This window comes from Pseudovirgaria hyperparasitica, assembly GCF_010093815.1.
Source record: "Pseudovirgaria hyperparasitica strain CBS 121739 unplaced genomic scaffold EJ05scaffold_4, whole genome shotgun sequence".
NCBI lineage: Eukaryota > Fungi > Ascomycota > Dothideomycetes > Acrospermales > Acrospermaceae > Pseudovirgaria > Pseudovirgaria hyperparasitica.
In genome coordinates this window covers 1,229,300-1,249,215 of record NW_022985552.1, presented here as the reverse complement: position 1 = coordinate 1,249,215, position 19,916 = coordinate 1,229,300, and the positions used below count along the sequence as shown (strand labels likewise).

General features: G+C 49.2%; 5 protein-coding genes and 1 non-coding gene across 6 annotated transcripts; 2 read left to right on the top strand and 4 right to left on the bottom strand.

Moving 5' to 3' along the window:
- Positions 1–262: 262 nt before the first annotated feature.
- On the bottom strand, positions 263–4,768 carry EJ05DRAFT_450156 (multidrug efflux transporter AcrB transmembrane domain-containing protein). Its single transcript, XM_033742360.1, has 3 exons — positions 4,310–4,768; positions 810–4,263; positions 263–759 (listed from the first exon to the last, which is right to left on the bottom strand). Exons 1-3 carry the CDS (start codon positions 4,583–4,585, stop codon positions 659–661), a joined length of 3,831 nt encoding a protein of 1,276 aa, XP_033602901.1. The 5' UTR covers positions 4,586–4,768; the 3' UTR covers positions 263–658.
- A 205-nt stretch (positions 4,769–4,973) lies between these two features.
- On the bottom strand, positions 4,974–8,136 carry EJ05DRAFT_450153 (uncharacterized protein). The gene is made up of 4 exons (XM_033742359.1): positions 7,764–8,136; positions 7,546–7,705; positions 7,383–7,494; positions 4,974–7,315 (listed from the first exon to the last, which is right to left on the bottom strand). Exons 1-4 carry the CDS (start codon positions 7,770–7,772, stop codon positions 5,473–5,475), a joined length of 2,124 nt encoding a protein of 707 aa, XP_033602900.1. The 5' UTR covers positions 7,773–8,136; the 3' UTR covers positions 4,974–5,472.
- A 167-nt stretch (positions 8,137–8,303) lies between these two features.
- On the top strand, positions 8,304–12,367 carry EJ05DRAFT_450151 (ARM repeat-containing protein). Its single transcript, XM_033742358.1, has 4 exons — positions 8,304–8,515; positions 8,565–10,854; positions 11,034–11,779; positions 11,833–12,367. Exons 1-4 carry the CDS (start codon positions 8,470–8,472, stop codon positions 11,973–11,975), a joined length of 3,225 nt encoding a protein of 1,074 aa, XP_033602899.1. The 5' UTR covers positions 8,304–8,469; the 3' UTR covers positions 11,976–12,367.
- A 318-nt stretch (positions 12,368–12,685) lies between these two features.
- EJ05DRAFT_t28 lies at positions 12,686–12,758 on the bottom strand. The gene has a single exon. It is a non-coding gene; the product is annotated as a tRNA-Lys (tRNA).
- Positions 12,759–13,236: 478 nt separating this feature from the next.
- EJ05DRAFT_498409 (uncharacterized protein) lies at positions 13,237–16,757 on the top strand (the record flags this gene model as incomplete). The annotated part of the gene is made up of 2 exons (XM_033746679.1): positions 13,237–14,485; positions 14,536–16,757. The coding sequence occupies 2 exons, from the start codon at positions 13,237–13,239 to the stop codon at positions 16,755–16,757; spliced, it is 3,471 nt and encodes a 1,156-aa protein (XP_033602898.1).
- Positions 16,758–17,111: 354 nt separating this feature from the next.
- Positions 17,112–19,806, bottom strand: EJ05DRAFT_450147 (WD repeat protein). The gene is made up of 2 exons (XM_033742357.1): positions 19,515–19,806; positions 17,112–19,459 (listed from the first exon to the last, which is right to left on the bottom strand). Exons 1-2 carry the CDS (start codon positions 19,729–19,731, stop codon positions 17,469–17,471), a joined length of 2,208 nt encoding a protein of 735 aa, XP_033602897.1. The 5' UTR covers positions 19,732–19,806; the 3' UTR covers positions 17,112–17,468.
- Between the last annotated feature and the right edge of the window lie 110 nt (positions 19,807–19,916).

Below are 19,916 nucleotides of genomic sequence, written 5' to 3'. Positions count from 1 at the left end.
TACATGCGTGTATTCATCCCTGTGTCACAACTAGAGTTTTTTATATATAGTACTTAGTATATAAAAATACTTCTATAAGCTTGAGAATTCTTCAGAAGATGTAAACTTAAGAAGAAAGAGAAGAATATCTTGAAGAAAAATTAGTTTCCAGAGAGGTAGTGTATATCAGAAGTATACTGTTATCTTTTCTTCTCTCGCTCTTAGACAACTTTTTTCAATATTGATCTCTGTTGTAATAAGCTAAACTAGAGTGTTCAAAGATCAACATATATATAGTTATGCTATCTTATTCTAAGTCGATATATATATTATCATATCTAGTCTTATATGAGTAAGGTTAAGAAGTTTAGTAGACCTCCAAGAGAGAGAACACACGCGTGTACGCATGCTTGGAGTGACAGCTTTTAAGCAAGAAAGAGGTAATTACGCTCAGACACGTGTGGAGCTGACCTGGTGGATTAGCCAGGCAATAAACCCTTTAGAAGCGACATTGAAAAAGTCGACAAGCTTATGCAGTGTTTGTAAATGATTATACTATTGATGCCTACAGCGCGATAAAGCGTTACAGCATAATGAGATGCCTGGGCCGTCGTTTACGATTGCTTGTTCAGGATTGTCCATGTCAAACAAGCCTATGAGCTCCCACCGTCATAGCCATTCAATCGTCAGAGTCGTAATCCTCAGCTGCAAGCAACGGACGGTACCGCCTATTCCTGAGATCTTGCTCCAACCCACCGTCGGACTCTGGGTCGGAGAATCCTAGATGATGTTAGCTTTTCCTTAGCTTGTTTATGTGAGATACGACCTACCTTTGCCACCAAAAATGCTCAGCATGACTGGCAAGAATATCAGCGCGTGTGATGCTGCCCAAAGTACAAGTGCCAGCCAAACCCGGAAGTAATAGATCTCAAAGATCTTGCTTCTAGTAAATGCTAGAACGCAGACACCAAGCAGCTTCGTTATTGTTATGCCGCTAAACACACTGCCGCCGACGTTGACCAGAGCTGTCCAGGCTCTCACTTCTTTTGCTTTGAAGCGATTCCGTGGTGCACGTTCCATTACCGCGCTGCTTGGGAAGGTGAAGGCGCGGGCGATATGAGCGCAGAATTCGACGCTAATACCCACGCATATGATGAGATTCACGAGAGAAACCGCATTAAGAGACACACCAGCGAGCGACATCGTACCAATGATGTCAACGACAGTCATACCGACAGTAATAGTAACGACAATCGCAGTTCGCAGAGAGCCAAGAAGGATTGCCGATACGAGCAGAATGATCGCCAGCGCCGACCCGATGAGGGCTGTGGACAGGTGTACTATCGAAGCGTATTGGTCGAAGAAAATGTAATGTTTCGAGTAAGGAAATATCTCACTCGATGTGCTTCGACCAATGTCGTCAGCAATACGCCGAGCGGCTGCGTATGAGTTAATGAAGTCTTCTTGAGTGCGAAGAGGTGTATGAGAAGTGCGGAAATGGCTTGCGGAAATGCTGTGGGTTGCGTTGTCCACAACGACAGCGTCACTATAGGCTGCTTTGCCTCCCAAAGGACAGTTTACATCACTCGTAGCATGTAGCCATTTCGTGAGGTAGTGAACGAATTCTTCTCCTTCTGGCATGCCTACCAAACTTGGGCTCCACGGGGGATTGCGATCTGCGAAGCAGGTCTCGGTATCGCCGTCATGCTCATGACAACAGTCCAGAGCTGGGTTTAGCCATGCGAAGAAATCGTCTATCCAGCTGGCCGTGGCTGTTGCAATATATGAAATTTCAGGACGTTTGCGTTCGCCCTCGAGTATGTTTGCCAGGGAAAATTCATCGCACGCACCAAAGCGTCCACAAACTTCTATTTGGTGACCATGTTCTGCGACATCTAGGTTGCGGGCGATAAAATAGACCGGGGGCCCGACACCCAGATATTCCGCAACATCATCGAAATAGTCGATGAGATAAGACCCGCTCGGAAGAGCATCGCGCTGCTCTAGTCCAAGTTGAACATGGGGCAAAAGTGCCAGACCAGCAGTGAATAAGCCAAGAAAGATGGCGACAATTGCAACTTTAACCTTCTTCCCAAGGAGTGTTGGCGCGTATGATCGGCGGATGAACTTTTGAAGACTCCCTTCTTCGTCTATCCCAAAGACCATTGTGCCATCAGATGACATGTTCGATCGCCGAACCTTCAAACAGGGGAAACAGTCGATCCTGCTATCCTCCACTCTCTTCTGATTGAGAGACAGGACGGCGATGAACATCGTAACTTGAAGAAGAGCATTAATGAACACAGCACCTGCTGCGTAAGCCGCAAAGTTACGTACTGCAGGCATACCAACCGCAGTCCCAAGGGCAAAAGCAGCTGTCTCTGCGGTGGCTGAAAACAGAATGCTCGGACCCATACGGCCAAGAGCCCGGGCAACTCGTTCTGGGATCGGTGCTTCTGGGCTGCTTATGTTGACTCGTTCAAATTCATGGACGATGAGGAAGATGTTATCAACTCCTACAGCCAGCACGAGGAACGGGATGACTTCCGCAATAATCAGTGTGACTTTGATACCAGCTGCAGAGAAGAGTCCAACCGATGCAGATACGGACATCAGTACGATAATGATCCCAAAGATTCCAAGCATAAATTTCGACTGAACTAGGGCTGATGATGGGTTGCGCAGGATTGTCTTGGCAGTCAATGTCGTGGACCCCAAAGATAGTGAGGCATAAAGAAACATGATCACGTAGCTGATCACTACGATTCTGGCATCCGTGTTCGATGATTTATTGAGCTCCTGCTCCAAGCTTATCTCCGTGTTGAAGGACAGCCGAAGCCCACGCTCCTTTGCCTCGCGTTGAGCGTTGATCAACGCATTCTGTAGACCTGCTTCCCAGTCTGCAGCTGTCTCAGCTTCGTCGCTCCCTTCCTCGTTATTATTCACAACCCATGTCACCACGAGTGCGGTGGAATCGAGGACGCTATCCCCATAGTCACCAAATATAAGGTGTGGTTCCAGCGGCTGATTAGAACGAGGGCGACAGCTGTCTTCGAAAGCGTTCTTGGCACAATCCTCTATATGTTGGTACCAAGTGTCTGGATCTACCAGTGAAAAATCTCCTTGGAAGTAACCTGTGACAGATTGGACGGCACACCCCGCGCCTGTGGGATTGAAGCAGACGTCTTTCAATGTGACCCCCTCCTTTTCAGACTTGAAGCGCTGTATACGGTTTTCCACATCAAACCACCACGCCAAGGTTTCGTAGTCCAAGACCGGGCCGCGAGAACCTTGTGTATCGTTAACGAGAAAAGCCTGTTCAGCACGGAAGAATGGCCCAAAGTTTTTGTCGAAGTATTGTTTCTCTACAGCAGCAGCAGAGTTAGGCGCAACCCATAGTTTCACGGGATCTTTTTCAACAGCGAAACGGACCCATCCCAAACTCAACAATCCCACGAATACGACAGTGGAGCCTATAGTGATGCCAGGGAACTGGGCACAAACGAGGCCTAGTCTGTAGAATATCCTATCGAATATGGTATTCAGAAAGTATTGCTCGGTTGGCCTCTCAAGCACTGGTGTATGGTGAAAGATGTCTCCTTCATCGTCTTCGCTGGGCTCAATATCCCGAATTAAGCGAAGGCGTTCATTCTTTTGCTTCGAATGACTCTGATATGCAACGTGTCCGGAGACAGCGATGACCAGAAGCGCGACGAAGATAGAGTAAACCAATACTACAGCAAATGAGAAACAATGCAGTAACCCCACTGTACAAGCGTCTTGTTCGGTCACCTCAGGAAGCTCAGTGCAGGATTTAGGGCAATCCACACAGGCGCACCGATAAGCTGGATCGTGGTCATTACACGCCCTAACGATGGGATCATTAAATTTCATGCCAGAAAACTTCTTCTCATCTGAACGAGGGAAGTCGATCTGGAATGGGCTGTGGAAAGGAGGTTGCTTCTTGCCCAAAAACTTGAAAAATTCTGTGAAGTTGTGCGCGCCACCACCGATGAGAGCCATGGCATTATTGTTTGTCGGACCAAATTTCACATCTTTACAGCTGTCGTAGAAGCCAGTTCCAAATTTGTCAGTGATCAAAACGTCAACTGCCATGGACCGAAAAGTGTTTTTATAGGGTGCAATTTCCGTAACATTGACGAACGTAGACTGATCAGGCGAGCAGGTGAAGGTGCAGAAGAGATTGTAGAAGTTCTTTTTGCAGGCAGGGCATCCTGCGACGAATGCGTTGACTCTTCCGAAATTGGCCGCCATGTCATCGATCTGCAGAGGTTAGATATCATAGACTGCGTGATAAGACTTAACGAACCTGGCCAGACGAACAACAAACGTCTGTGTCTGCCCATTCTTCGCCACAGAGAGCGACAAGTTTGTCCCGGGCATCATCGTCAGGTCGTTCAGCGAAGCCATTGTCTACACAAGGTATTTCGGCGCCGAGCCAGCTTTCCTTTCCACAGTGTCCACGAATGGCACAACGGCCCTCCTCATGCTTCTTCGTCCAGCCAGGCTCTACGGCGTCAATCGTATAGAGAGAGCTGAGTAGCAGGGCTGTTAGGCGCCACCACGACTGTGCATTCCATCTCATGGCTGTTCTTTGGACTCAAGCTTCTAGCCGGCGGAGGTCTGCATTGGCGAGAGATGACGAGGCGACGTTGATGTAATTAGGCTGAGTTTGTGGTGATGAGAAATAACCGCCTGGTTGCTGGAGGGGTTGGCTGGACAAGAGTCTGTAGTGATAATGTAGGTATAGGTCAGCACTGTGATGCCTGCTTCTGGGTATAAGTGACGCGACCTACGCGGTAGCTCCTAGCAGGTAAACGTCATGCGGACGCCACATTTTAGGTTAGGCTATAACCTGGCCACTAACAGGCAGGGTATACGGAGCGGTGGGGGTTCTTCCATACAGTAATTACCTAGGTTTCGAATAGGATTCTAGTCTAGCTCATAAGGCGGCTAGTGAGTACTTCTCCTTAATGTCGCTGTTTCTGTCTGTCTACTGCGAGGCAAACACTTTAGATCATCCTCGGCCACGAAAGTAAGTACTTGAGCTATGTAGGAATGGGTCTTCAACTCTATCTCCTGACCCGTTTTCGATCTTCGCTAAATTACATGATAAAACCTGAGAGCATTATACAGAGATGACGGTAAGCCCTTAGTCTCCGTAACGCTGCACCAGCATGATTAATACAGAAGAACCTTGGCCGCTTAACGCGTATGTAGATGCCCGAATCATTCTTCTGGCTCCTGCAGAAGCTGTCAAAGTCATAAGTTGTATCGACCTAATTTGTCGGCCAGATCATACATGGACGCAGAAAAAGAGTCCTTGCAATCCGGCGATAATTTTGTCGCAATTTAGTGGCACCGTTGTGAGCTGTGATGGAAATCGAGGTTTGAGAAGGACCAGTGGAATGAAGAAACGCGTCGGAAAGAGGGTCGGACAGTGGTATCTTGGGATGAATGGTACGACGTGCCTTAAGCATCACCGGCGGCAGCAGGTGCCGGAGGTGCAGGATGATCTCCTTGACCCCCATATCCTCCTCGTCCACGGCCTCGTCCACCACGACCTTCACCGCGACCACGGCCACGGAAACTTCCACGACCACGGCCGGATTCGCTATCTGATGCACGTTCGCCACCACTACGGTAACCACCTCCTTGGGTGCCACCGCGGGTACTCCCTTGCCAGTTGCCCGCACCTCCGAAGCGTGGATTGTTGTTGTTGAACTCGGAGCGATCCTTGAAAATAGCGACAATTGCCTTACCTTGTTTGAAATTGTTATGATTCTTGTATTCCTGCGATACTCGATTGAATGCAGCATTCATTTCATCATGAGTGTTGAAGTGTGCTGCGAAGTTCACACCTACCTTCTCGATCTTTTCAAGCTTATCTTTATCTTCATCTGCAAGGAGATTGCGGACTTCGTCTTGATTCTCGACGTTTCGGATGAACAAAGCTTTAGATATCTTCTTTGGTGTAGTATCGACCTTTGGTGCAGGAGATGCGCTTCCCTTGTCCGCACCTGCAGTACCATTGGGCTTGACTTCGCTTGGAATAGCCTTCTCAGCTCCAGCATTCGATGGTGTCGTGGTAGTGTGTGCTGGCTGTGGTGTTGCAGGCTTTGCTGTCTCTTTCGGTGCAGGAGAAGCTGTGGTCTGAGGCGGTTTTGCTTGTTGCTGTTGGGCGGCTGCGCGAGGAGCCTGTTGAGGCGTTGCAACAGGAGCTACTGCGACTCTCGCCTGGGGTTGCGCAGGTTGCTGGTTTGGTGTGGGGAGATTTCCGCCAGTTGGAACTCCAGTGTTTGTAGCAGGTGCAGCAGGTGCATTTTGGCCTGAAACGTTCGAGGGATGCTTCCCACCACGGTGCGAAAAATTGAAGCCTTGGGCACGCATCTCGGTTCCAATACGGCCATTATCGATGTCTAGTACGAGCCAACCGTATGCAGCATCCGCAAGGTTGAAGTTCCACATGTTTTTGAATGCACTTTCGTCCACTTGTCCGGCTGCGGGCCCTGGTGCTGGGCCACCGAATGGGTTGCCGCCATTTGCAATACTAGGCATCTTATGGATGATGTCGATGGCGTAGTTTAGAAGCCTCTGCTGAGCTTCGCTTTCGGCAACGGCTGGTTCCACCTCGGCCTTTACCGTGTCCCAAACATCGCTGAACGAAGCCTTCGAGGCTGCGAGTTTCCCCCTATAATGATCGAGGGTGGGATTGACGCTGAATTCGTTGTATGAGCTACCATAGCGGAAATGAAGACCAGCAGACACAGAAAAGTCAGCTTTCAGGGTGACCGAGAGTTGGTTGAGTAGACCTTCCCTTGCCGGAGAAGCATGAGTGACAAAGACACGGGTCTCTGTGGGATCATAGACGCGGTTGGCCGTGTCAACTAGCTCACCCATCTGCAGAAGTGTGGTCCACATGGTGCCCTGTCCTCCAGCGATGGTTGTTCTACCTTCTCCATTGTCGAAGAGCTTGTGCATCACGACAGCTCCTCCAAGACCTAGGAGACGAAGTTTTACGCCGCCAATGTCTAGGAGCCTTGAGTGTGCCTCATCAATGATGTGCAGATTATCGATTTTGTATTCGCCACTCCTGAGCTTTTCTAGTACCTGAACATCCTCACACGCACCCCATACAGTGTATACTGGTACGTTGAGTTTGTAGGTCTTGTTCAGAAATTGGGGTAGCTCCGACAGAGGTAGCTGATCTCTTCCGAAGCGCTCTTTTATCGAGGGCGTCGATGGAGCTTGCGCGATAGCACGTTTGGTGGTCTCGGCCAATAATGGAGAGTATTGGGCGACATGTTTCAATGTCCTGGAGAAATCAGACAAGTTCATCTACATTTGAGAGAATATATGCGAGCAGGCACATATTTACTTACTTTTCGGCAATACGTTCTAACGAACGGTCATCATAGAATCCAAAGTCGCCGGTGTGAATAATATAGTCGGCGCGTGCCTCGTTCGCTAGGTCATTCAATGATCGCAAGTTACCTTGTATCGATGTTAGCAGAATGCAATTCATAACAAGTCGTGTTGAGCCACCTCGAACATCTGCGATGCAGAGTACCCTTTTGCTGCCTTGCTGTATCACACGGCCTTGGTTTGGCAGTAGAGGAGTTGCGCCGGGCACCGCAGAGCTTTGAAGGCCGCCATTTGGTAGCCCGTAAGCTGCTTGATTGTACGGGCGTGGCTGAGTGGGTGCCTGTGAGTATAAATGAGCCACAATAGCTTCGATGATTGCGACGAGGAAATCTGCTTACAGAAGCCATTTAGACTAAAGGTGGCGCACGGAGAAGAGAAACTGTAGAACCCTGTAAAGTTGAGGTGTTTCACGGGTAGTCTGGCTGAAGGTCGTGATGTGAGGTCGTTTGGTACACGGAAGACGAATTATGGGGGGCGACCGTAAGTGAGACGTCGGATGAAGTTCAGACGTGAGTTGAAGTTGAGGTGATGCTTAGCAATGGAAGCCCATTCACTCCTGCCTGCCCTTTTTCTCAAGCGAAGGCCTTAGCTTGATCGAGTTTGCGTCGTCCTATTGGTCGAAACTTAGCCTCACGTCTGGAAGCACTATAAACACAACATGAGTGACAAAGTGCGCGCGAATGTACAGTTCGCAAGTGAGAACAGTATGAGTCGAAATCTCTGGTCATCATGTCTCCACGGCAATTATGGTCAGTGTTAGAGTCAATGGAAAGTAATGAGAATGCCTGAGGCGCACAACGCAGCTCGACACGTGAATCTGTCCTAGAGGCTAATCAAGGTAGCTTTAACGCGAGGGTCCACTTGTATTTTGTTAGCGACTTCATTTTCCCCGCCATAAAAAAAGTTCCCGGAGTGTTGGCCAATATTTTGGCCTCCAACTCACTCCCTCCTCCCTGATTACACACTTCATTTATACTTCTCGAGACCTACCTTATCTGCATTACGGATTCTCGAGTATCCTGGCTGTGTGCCTATAATTACGTGATGGACGACCAACAATTTATCCAGCTGCTCGAGAGCTTGTTACAACGTGAGTTATTAAGCGCCGTTTGTGTGAATGTTACTGACTGAATTTTCAGCCGATACTGAGACAGTAAAGTCGGCTACTTCCAGTCTGAACAGAAATTATTATACCTCGCCACAATCCCTCGTCGCGCTCATCCAAATCCTCACTACTCACCCCAAGATCGAGCTTCGTCAGCTTGCTGCTATTGAGTCCCGTAAACTCGTCTCTAAACACTGGAATGCGGTTCCCGCTGAGCAAAGGTCTCAAATAAGAGATCATGTGCTACAGTCTACACTCAAAGAGGAGAATACACTGGTGCGACACTCCGCTGCAAGAGTCATCTCGGCCATAGCAAAAATTGACCTCGAAGATGGTCAATGGGCGGATCTACCAAGTCTTCTCCAACAAGCGGCGACTAGCTCAACAGCACAGCACAGAGAGGTTGGCGTATATGTGCTGTTCACACTTCTCGAGACTATGAATGATATATTCTCGGACAATTTGGGTGATCTTTTCAGTGTCTTCAATAAGACCATAAAAGATCCCGAGAGCGCTGATGTTAGAGTCAACACAATGCTCGCTCTTGCACAAGTCGGCTTAATTATTGATACAGAAGAAGATGAAGCATCCATTGCCAATTTTCAGGCCTTAGTTCCTGACATGGTAAATGTATTGAAAGGTGCCATCGACGAAAGTGATGAACGACATGCTGCACAAGCTTTCGAAGTTTTCCAAACTCTACTAGCTTGCGACCCATCATTGCTATCGAAGCATTTCAAAGACTTGCTCGAATTCATGTTGGAGCTCGCCTCTCAGACCTCCGTCGAGGAGGACATGCGTACACAGGGACTGTCTTTCTTGATGCAGTGCGTGCGATATCGCAAGCTGAAGGTCCAGGGTCTTAAGGTTGGCGAGCAGATGACCATCAAATCACTCCAAATCGTGACCGAGCTTGGCGATCTTGTGGATGAAGACGAAGTCACGCCTGCAAGATCAGCTCTAGGATTGCTTGACATTCTTGCCTCATCACTCCCCCCTAATCAGGTCATCGTACCCCTCCTCAAAACAATGGGTGCATATGTCAACTCACAGGACCCGACATACCGTAGAGCTGGAATATTGGCTCTTGGTATGACCGTTGAAGGAGCCCCAGATTTCATAGCCACACAATTGCATGAAATATTGCCGCTTGTCCTCCGCCTCCTTGAGGATCCCGACAACCGTGTCCGAGCAGCGGCCCTGCAAGGTGTTGCACGTTTGGCAGACGATCTTGCAGAGGACCTAGGCAAAGAACACGCACGACTTATACCAGCTTTGGTTACAAACTTTGATATGGCATCTCAGGACTCCACCGGTGCTACTGAAGCTAACTTGGAGATTGTCCGGGGAAGCTGCAACGCTATCGATTCCTTGATTGAGGGCCTTGAAAAAGATGCCGCCGCAGTCTATGTCTCTGAGCTTGTCCCGCGTTTCTCACCAATATTCCAACATAATGACTACAAAGCCAAGATCGCCGCCATCGGCGCTGTAGGTTCTATTGCTGCTGCCTCAATGGAGGCTTTCATGCCCTACTTCTCCGATATAATGCAGGCTCTCGGTCAATATGTCCCGATCAAAGAGAGTCAAGAGGACTTGGATCTGCGCGGAGTTGTCTGTGACACTATGGGTAAAATTGCGTCGGCAGTCGGCGCGGAGGCATTTAAGCCTTACGTCCAACCATTGATGCAGGCTTCTGAAGAGGCTCTCCATCTTGACCACCCAAGATTACGAGAAACTAGCTACATACTCTGGAGTACGTTGGCAAAGGTCTACGAGGAAGACTTTGCACCCTTCCTCGACGGTGCTGTTAAGGGCCTCCACGATTGTATGAAACAAGATGAGACCGACAGTGCGGTGTCTTTAGGAGAGCAAGCAAAGGATCTACTGGGGCAAGAAGTCATCGTCGCAGGCCAGAAGGTCAAGGTCGCGGAGGCTTCTGATGATGACGATCTCGAAGATATGGATGACGATGATGACTGGGATGACCTTAGTGCTGTCACAGCCGTCGCTATGGAGAAAGAGATTGCCGCCGAGGTCATCGGTGACATCGTCACCCATGTTCGTAGGATCTTCTTGCCATACGTTCAGGACACTGTTCAGATTGTTCTTGAGCTGATGGACCACTCGTACGAAGGATGCCGCAAGGCTGCAATTGGCACTCTTTGGCGAACATACGCATGTATATGGGGTATGGCGGAGGGAGATGGCATGGAACACTGGCAACCTGGTCTACCTTTGAAGGTGCAGCCGACAGAAGATCTCGTGAAGCTTGGCGATATACTCATGACGAAAACCATCACAGCTTGGGAGGAAGAGTTGGACAGGTAAGCGCATCCTTTCCTCTTTTCACCATGCTCGACTGTGATGAAGAACGATATCGTTATACCCAGCTCACTCTTACGCGCATGTCGCGGTTGACGAGAACGCGATTCTACTCCTGAGTCACACCGCCCCAAGTGCAATACTGCTATTCCGGTTATTCTAGCATACTAATGGTACATAGGGGCACTGCTACTGATATCCACCGAGATCTTGCTGCTAGCTTCAAATTATGTGGTCCTGCAGTATTGGTCACTTCGAATGGCATCGTAGTGCCCAAAGTTTGCGAACAGCTCTTGGCAGTTATTACAAGGCGTCACCCATGCCAACAAGATATTGGTGATGATGGTGATGATGGTGAAGAGCTCGAAGAGTCATCCGAGTACGACTGGCTTGTCATCGACACGGCTCTCGACTGCCTCGCGTGCCTGGCGTCCGCTATTGGGCCTAACTTTGGCGAGCTGTGGAAAATGTTCGAAAAACCAATCCTTAGATTCTGCTCTTCCCAGGAAGCTACGGAGCGTACTACTGCTGTAGGCGCCATCGCCGAGACTGTCGTTGGGATGGGCGAAGGCGTGACTCCCTACACTTCCTCGCTTATGAAAGTACTGCTTCACCGTCTCGGCGACGAGGATCCTGAGTGTAAAAGTAACGCCGCGTTTGCAATTGGTGTACTCGCTGAGAATAGCCAAGACGACGCTGAGGTCTTGAAAAACCTCCAGCCAATCTTTGTCAAGCTCGAGCCCATGCTCGACCAAGAGGGCGTTGCGCGGATGCGTGACAACGCTGCTGGCTGTATCAGCCGCATCATCAGCCGCTTCCCGGATCGTATCCCTCTAGAAGAGGTCTTACCACGCCTCATTGCTGTACTGCCGTTGAAAGAAGACTACAAGGAAAACACTCCCGTGTATGAGATGATTATCAAACTCTGTAAGCTCGACGAATATCCTCTCTTATCGGTATAGGCATTAACCTATTCTCAGACCAGGCTAAAAACGCCATAATCCAGCAACTCACACCCTCGCTCCTGCATATTTTCCCCAAAGTGCTCGACCCACCAGAAGAGCAACTTGAGGAGGACACGCGCGCCAAATTGATGGACTTGGTCACCTACTTGCACAAATAGAATTTGTCAGACGGCAACATATATATATGAGAACAAGATATAGCGTGTTGGGCCTTCATAACCCATTATGTACGGTAGGAGTGACGAAAGGGGGGAAAATGAGGAGGAATGCCGACCTGGCAGCTGAGATACCCCAAGTACGAGAATCAAATTTCATTTCTGTTGATTCCCGCCCAGATTCCACATAGCGTGTACCACGATGACTAAAGTTGTCTGGATAAGCAGGCGGGTCGAGAATTTTTCCTTTCCAAGTACAAAGTCTGAACAGATGCATTCGGTCTTGTCTGAGGAAAAAAACTTCGTGACATGCACAGGTCCGTAATGAGTATAAATAAGTCTTTGTTGCCGTGCATCAGATATGGATTATGCTTGAAATCTATAGAGACACTGTGATATCGGATCTTTCTTCCGTAGAATGCAGCCAATATGCAAGCGTGATGTACCTTGGTGGTCGCTCGTTATGACACGATTATGAACACGTAAATCGAACCCGATAGCTAACCATATCAAAGCGATCCAGCCGTCTTGATACGCATGTTAATGTCTCATAAGGTCCTCAACGATCTCACAGCAGGCAATACTTCACTGCTGACTGTCTACAGTGTATTCTTTATTTTGGAAGATCTATGGCTAAGCAAAAAAGCTCTTCGTGTTTGGTTATACTTCTGAAGTGACGTCTACAAGGAGATTGGTCAGAAAGCAAAATAACAAGCCCGATGCGGGGGACGATCCCGCAACCTTGAGATTAAGAGTCTCACGCTCTACCGATTGAGCTAACCAGGCGAGGTCAGAAAGGAAATGAATATTCCTTGCATTGAGTGGAAAACGTTTTGCGATTTGGAAATATGAATGTCAGCTTGAAACGACACTAATAGAGACCTAAGCGAGGGTCTAGCCTCTTGAAGTAGAAACGAGATAGCTTCGCCATGGTCTAGGTAGCGTTGCGTTAGCCAGATTTGGCTAGCTGCAGAGACCAATGCAGGACGCTTTGACCAACGTGGACGCGTTGTTTTGTTTACACAAATATTGTCTCGAGGTGCCCTTCCTCTTCAGAAAATCAACATTCTTCTCCCACATGCACCGCCTCAACCTATCCTGAAGACTACCTAGGCTCGGTCGCCATCTTCGACATTCTACTTTCCCAATTCCGTACCTACCTTTACAGATATCTATCCTGCATGTCCCCCGACGCAACGACTTAGACATCTTATCCATCCAATCGCGCCGCCAAATACAGTGTACGCGGCGACCGGCCTTCGCTATGGCACCTTCTCCAAAACATGCAGATGCTCAAGGTCGTGTCATCCGTGAGCTAGCGCGTACCTTTCCACGGAGCAGTCCTCCTCGGCCTCTATCTTCACCAGAGCGCGACTCCAACGAATCCACCTTCCACCTCCCCACTGCCACAGCTTCCTCGTTCAACCCCGAGCAAGAGGCTCTCAATTCGACACAGCAAATGGAACCAACTGGGACCTTCAATAATCTGCGAAGTACTGCTCGGCGATACGGTCATAGCTATTACGAGCCGCCTCAAGCCCCACAGACCGTACCTACCTCGGCCGTGCGGAAAGAATTTGGTGACTTTGATTCATATGAGAATGAAGATTCTGAAGACGATAGTATTGAGGTTGGACGAGGAGGACGCAGGAGTCTACAGAGCACTCCAAACAAAACTGGGGACTTATTCATGAGCAATATGAATTTCAATAGTTTATACGATATCACACCTCCCTCGAAGTCACGGGCACCTACGCGTAGAGGAAACGCAGCTGAGACAGGAAGTCTACGACGGGATGCACAAATCCGCCATGCATCCACCAAACCGCCAGCAGAGACAGATGATGAACCGCCAAGCGTGACAGAACAAAAAAGGTCTGCCTTTTCCGATGTACACGCCAAAGTCGCCGAAGAAGACTCGTTCCAAGACCAAAGGCCTTCAATTACTACGTCATCATATAAAGGGACTCGCTTTGGTAATCTAAGAGTAAAACACACGTCTGCAAACCATGACCTACAAACAACGCCCGAGCGCAAGAGCGCCACGCCACAACGACAATCTCGCGGTACTCCACGGTCTTCGCTTCCAACAAACAAGGATACGCAACAATCCTTCATGTTGCCTGATCTTCCCAACTTGACTGAATTAGTCTCAGGTGTTTTTAAAGATGGCACTCCAGTATTTTCAAAGATGTCAAGAACTCGTTCACGGTTCTCCTCAGCCCCAGATCCTGATCGGCCTTCCCGCGGCCAACCCAATTATCTACCAATCAACAATGTCCCGGTTCCAGAAGATGAGAAGACACTATTCGCAGCGTTGCAACTTCTCAAAGAGAAAGTCTCACAACTTGAAAGAGAGAATGCCGAACATATCAGGACTATCGAGGAGCAAGAGAATGAGATCACAGATCTCAAAGCGGAGCAAAAGGTTCAACAAGCCATGCGCTCCAGCGATAGTGCGTTAGGATCGGATGAAGAAGCGGACAGAGCTGGATGGAAAACACAGAAGTCAAGTAAGGTCTAAGCTGCGACACGAGATGACTACATACTAATATAGCTTTAGGACTTGAAGCTGCTGCTGAGACTCTTCGAATGCGCCTTGATCGTACTGATCGAAAACTGTTAGTCGCTAAGACGTATAACAATCGCATTACTGCGGAGCGCGATCAACTCCAAGAGCAATTAGCAAAGGCTTACGTGACCTCTGAAGAGGTCAAACAAGAGAATCAAGCTCTTCAGGTGGATAATGTATACTTGCGATCAGAAGTCGAACTGCTCAGGTCGGACAAGGACGGATTGAGAGCTGACAACGAGGATTTGAAAACCAAGATGGCAAGTAATGAAGCTAGGTACCAGGAAGAAACATTGCAGCTGCGAAGTAACATGGGACGACACGAAACCGCCGTGCAGGAAGAAAACAATACTCTCCACACAGAACTTCAACGAGTTCGATCACATCACGATGAACAGGCCCAGCGATGGATGCGTAGAGAAGCAGAGTTACGCATCAGGAATACAAAACAGGAACAAGCAGAGCTCAGCAAACTAAGGTCTGACAACAATGTTCTCAAGGATCAGCTCGAGAATGCCAAACTCCAACGCGAGCAAGACGAGCAGCGATGGAACCGTGAGGAAGCTAGACTTCGACAGCGGCTAGGTCTGAAACATGAGACGATCTGCCCATTCTCGGACATTGCCCCCGAAGAAGGTAACGAGACCTTACGTTTCGACAATGAAAATCTGCGCGGTCAACTTGAAAGATTGGCCAATGCACGACACGAAGAGCAGCAGCAATGGCAACGCAAGGAGGAGCGCCTCAGGCGCAAGATTGAGAAAAATGAAGAGGTGGTGCGTGACATGGAAGAAATGACTCAAGACATTGTAGACAACCGGCGGAAAGGGACCGGGAATCGGAAGTCTACGGCATATGCAAGCGCACGGCCGAATCAAGCGATCCTGAGAAGGACTACCAGTAACCGTCAAGACATCAACAACACCCAGACGAGGCTATCAGACGCGGTCGACGCAGAGCTCCACAAGAGCAGGACTGCAGCTGTCGCTCACGACGTCACTCGACGACCCGGCAATCCAATTGCCAGTCGCTTCATGAGAAGTACCTCAGTTCCTCTCGACCACAATGTAAACCTGAATAGTGATGCAGAATCGACAACAGATCTTTCACTTGAAAGAACGCAACGAACACATACTGTGACAAAGCCAGTTCCTGCGACGACCTCTACCGAAGAGCCCGTAGACGTGGACTATACCTATCTCAGCATGATGGATGGAAATGAGGTCGCTAGACTGCGCAAGATTCTTGAGAAAGAGCGGGCGGAGGTACGCCGTAAAGGAAGAGTCGATTCTATTCAACAAGAAAGAAATGACACTCAGCAATCCGTAAGGTCTGCGAAGAAGTCGACAGGGCACTCACACCCCCGCAAATCATCGATGAAAGATAGTTCGAAGAGACTGTCGACAATCGCGGCTGACAGAGCAGGAAACGACACTCGGTCAAATGATAACGAAGTCTCCATCATGAGCAATACCGGCCGACGCAGACGAAGCTTTCCGCTAGAAATGACCTCTGCGTTCATCATTCCTGACCTCACAGTCCGCTTGACCCAACGTGAGGCCAATCACGAAGTAAAAGATTGTACTGTTTGCCAACGTTCTGCGAGCGAGACCAATGTCCTAAGACACAAGGTCGCGGCCGGTGTCGAGATCCCGAAACCTATCCCAGTAACATCCCGGAATATTGATGATTCCAACGCTACATTGCGTCCTGCACAATCGCCCCAGGATGCCTTGGCACTAGTTCTCAAAGAGCTCGAAGACGAGCTCACCCACCTGAAGCTGGAACTATCTGTTCAGGAGAGCCTGCTGCACTGTCAGGATCCATCGTTGGCGAAACGAAAGCGTAAAGCTGTCCATACAAAAGTCTTGCTACTTTTCAGAGCAATCGATATCAAGGCTGACCAAATCTACGCGTTGCACGATGTGCTCGAAGGTCAGAAGGCAGATGGACTACTCAACGATGAAAACGCCCATCAGGCCGCTCAAACGTGCCGCATGACTGAGGAAGAGGTTGATAATACCCTTCGGAGCGTCGGCCTTGATCCTAAGGAGGCTAGAAAGGGTAAAAAGGTCGTAATCGAAGAAGATGTTGACGACAGTGCTCTGGATGGCCTTGACGATGAGGACGACTTGCCATGGAGCGGCATCAGCGATACTGAGAGCAACGCAGGACCCTCACAAAAACCCCGCAGACGGAGTTCTGTTTACTAATTCTGATAGACCCACAGCAGAGCAGTAACGACCGTCCCCATTTCATGAAATAAACCTCAGTGAGCGATCCTGTCTCTTGCATTGATCCTGGCGTTGTATTTGGAAAAGTCCGGTCTGGTCTAGGATGCTTTCGTTCCGGCGCTATGGTGTAATGTCCGTTTCCTAGTCCAATGGCTCATTTCATTCCTCGTCGGTCGTCAACCTGCTCACCCTGTTGAACTGTTGCATATAATCTCTCCAACTTGAATTCTGAGGCTTTGTGCTTCTCGCAGCTAGCCTCTTGTAAACGACCAAGGATCGCGGCTGCAGGGTTGCAGCGTGTTGTCTCGGCAATAAACTTACGTCTTCCGTGGCGTCAGCGGCAAGGTACAAGCAGACGATGTCAGGTAGTTCATAGGCACGCACAGTCAGAGTACTTTAGAATGGAGAGGAGTGTCATGATACACGACCGTTTCTTTTTCAAGAGATTGCGAAGTGCTTGCTCGTGAAGACTCGCGGACTTCTCGGCTCAGCTTCCGTGCCATCTAGGCGAATATGTGTTCTCTAAATATGTATGGGCGTACCAGTCTTCGCCCGCATGCCTTTAATACCATAGCGGATGACCTCACCAAGAATCAACAGAGCAAGCAGAACATACTACGATAAACAGACAGGGAATCTTACATGCTCGAATGAATGGGAACTCGCCTCATAGATCTACTTACGACTTGATTACATCTTCCGAAAAACATTCCCACTCGCACTCCGCCTATCCTTCGTTCTCTTCTCCCGTGGGAAAGGCGCAGCCTGGTCATCCCTCCTCGGTCCCTTACTCTTCGCCACAGGCTCGAACGTAATTTCACGTTCACCGACCACGCCGCCTTTGCGTATCGTGCCTGATCCAGATGAACGCTTGTCCTTGAGATTTGCGGCGCGAGATCCGAAAGAACGTGCTTTCCCTGGCTGGTGTTTCTTCGCTCTTGAGGATGTGACGGTCATATCAGGTTGGTGAATGCGATGTCTAGGTTTCGCGTAGCTGGATGTGGAGATTCGGCCGTTGTCGACTTCATTTGTGGAAGGTCTTTGCGAACGACGTGAGGGCTCGGCTTCGTTGTCGGATGACGAATCGGAGCTCGACACTCGCGTGTCTTCGATAGCTTCTTGTTGCGCTACTGTCAGGCCCTTGGGGAGAGACGTGACCTTTGTGCTGGGATTGAGGGAGCGGAATTCATGCGAGTCTTCTTGGACTTCGAAGTCTTCGTCTTGAAAGACTCGTGCAAAACGGGGGTCGCTCAGGAGGTTGCTTGAAATCGTCTTAGACCCTGAGTCGTCGGCTGGTCGTGTATTGGCATCGACCATGTCTTCGTCACCTCCTTTCTCTAACACGCGACGTGCACGCCGCCGCTCTTCTTTTTCCTCTTTCTCGAGGATCCTCTCGGCAAGTTTGCGATTTACTTTGACTGCGACCTTTTTGCTACCGCGAATACGTGTTTCGCGTTCCTTGTTGATTTTATCTTGAATGCTTCTCTGGCGCTGCTCCTGCCATATATCGGGATTGGAAATTAGTCTTGCTTCCTCGTAGAGTTTCTGTGCTACAAAGTAGCCGTGCATGTACGGTCTGAGCAGGCTTGTAGTGCCGATTAGGTGGTCGAGACTAAGAGTCTTTAATTCTGGTACGGTGAGGAACTTCATGTTGTCGTAGACTTCGCCATTCTTCTGGTTGCCAAATGCATTGGGATCGTTAGGGTCTTCGGCCATCTCTTCCACGAGATTATCGAGAAACGCACACCATTTGGGCGCAGGGCCAAGCTGAGGGACGAAGAACGCATGTTGCTGTCTGCCCTCGTTTGCGGTTAGTATCATGCCGCTATCTGGACACCATGCTACATGGTTCAAGTCAACGGCAGGTTCCACGGATGTCCATGGTGTGCCATCCTTCTGATCCCAAATCTTAATTATACGCTTGTCTGCAGAAAGTAACTTCGGTTCGCTGATTTGACTCCGGCTCGCGGTGGTGGAATTCAGATAAATGAGATTCTTGATTGGAAACCCATACCCTTGATCCTTCTTCAAGAGAGGAACTGGCGATCGTAGATCATATAAGTAGACGAGACCGTTGGATGAGCCTGTCGCAAGCTCGAGACCCGATCGATGGAACTCTAGGGCAGTGATTTGTGACTTCTCTCCAAAACTCGAACTGTCTGGAGGCGGACCAAGTATTCCTATCCTGCTTCGTGATCTCGGATCCCAGAACTCCACTGTGCCTAATGACGTTCCGAACGCCCCCAGATTGTGACTAGTCTCTGCGATTGCGCCAGTGTTGACGCTCCCAGTATTTATACCTCCTTGTAACGCGCCACCACCAGTCGAGGTATAGTCGTCACCACCTACATCTACCTCGAAAGCTTTCATGAAGCGGCCGACTTCGAGATTTAGACGGAACACCTCACCATTACCGTCCGCATTGACTCCCACTGTTGGTACCAATGCTTCAGTCGAGCGCTTGTCATATAGTAAGTCGCGCCCATAACGAGGTAACCTGGCAGTGTAGTACTTGCCCTGAGCAGTATGAAATTCGAGGAGACGGTCGGATTGCAGATGTAGCGATTTAGAGTAGTCGGATGATAAAAGGAGAAAGGTTTCATTAAGTGCGTCGGTATGCCGTGCGAATGAGAGCGATAGATGTGGTAGGTAGTGTGTGTGGATCTGAGGCTTATATGTCCCTGGAACAACACTTAGTCTTGTCATAATGTAACCCAGGAGAAATTGTAGACACACCAGTGCTCATAATCCAGTCACCATCTTCACTTATGCGCACACAAGTGCTTGCCTCTTCGAACTCAAAGTCTTGCAGAAGCTCAATGCGATTCGCAAACTCCGGGTCCTGCTTCAAGCTGCGTTTTCGCTTCCGTATAAGCCATTCCGGGAGAGGCCGAGCGGTCGAGGATCCAGCAATAGTGTACACAGGAACTGAAGAATGGTTGGATATCTTCATTGTCTTCTATGGTGCAGTGCGCTCGTGCAAACCACCGGGCGATCCCCAGATACATTCAAAATAATTTTGGCCGCGGTCTGGTAAAAAGCTAGCTGAGATAAGATAAGATAAGATCCTTAGGCTTCCCATGGTTTAGGCGGTTTTAGCCGGGCGCCGGGAGCGGTTATTGGCGATCTCACCTCTCG

Bases quoted from the DNA above. Each gene is read 5' to 3' on its own strand.
- EJ05DRAFT_450156 (XM_033742360.1), bottom strand. From the start codon at position 4,585: ATGAGATGGAATGCACAGTCGTGGTGGCGCCTAACAGCCCTGCTACTC. The intron at 4,264-4,309 runs GTTCGTTAAGTC...TAACCTCTGCAG, and splicing joins TTTGTTGTTCGTCTGGCCAG to ATCGATGACATGGCGGCCAA. The intron at 760-809 runs GTAGGTCGTATC...AACATCATCTAG, and splicing joins GAGCATTTTTGGTGGCAAAG to GATTCTCCGACCCAGAGTCC.
- EJ05DRAFT_450153 (XM_033742359.1), bottom strand. The intron at 7,495-7,545 runs GTGGCTCAACAC...CATCGATACAAG, and splicing joins CTGCATCGCAGATGTTCGAG to GTAACTTGCGATCATTGAAT. The intron at 7,316-7,382 runs GTAAGTAAATAT...TGATTTCTCCAG, and splicing joins TTAGAACGTATTGCCGAAAA to GACATTGAAACATGTCGCCC.
- EJ05DRAFT_450151 (XM_033742358.1), top strand. From the start codon at position 8,470: ATGGACGACCAACAATTTATCCAGCTGCTCGAGAGCTTGTTACAAC. The intron at 8,516-8,564 runs GTGAGTTATTAA...CTGAATTTTCAG, and splicing joins GCTCGAGAGCTTGTTACAAC to CCGATACTGAGACAGTAAAG. The intron at 10,855-11,033 runs GTAAGCGCATCC...AATGGTACATAG, and splicing joins TGGGAGGAAGAGTTGGACAG to GGGCACTGCTACTGATATCC.
- EJ05DRAFT_450147 (XM_033742357.1), bottom strand. From the start codon at position 19,731: ATGAAGATATCCAACCATTCTTCAGTTCCTGTGTACACTATTGCTGGA. The intron at 19,460-19,514 runs GTGTGTCTACAA...GTGTTGTTCCAG, and splicing joins TGACTGGATTATGAGCACTG to GGACATATAAGCCTCAGATC.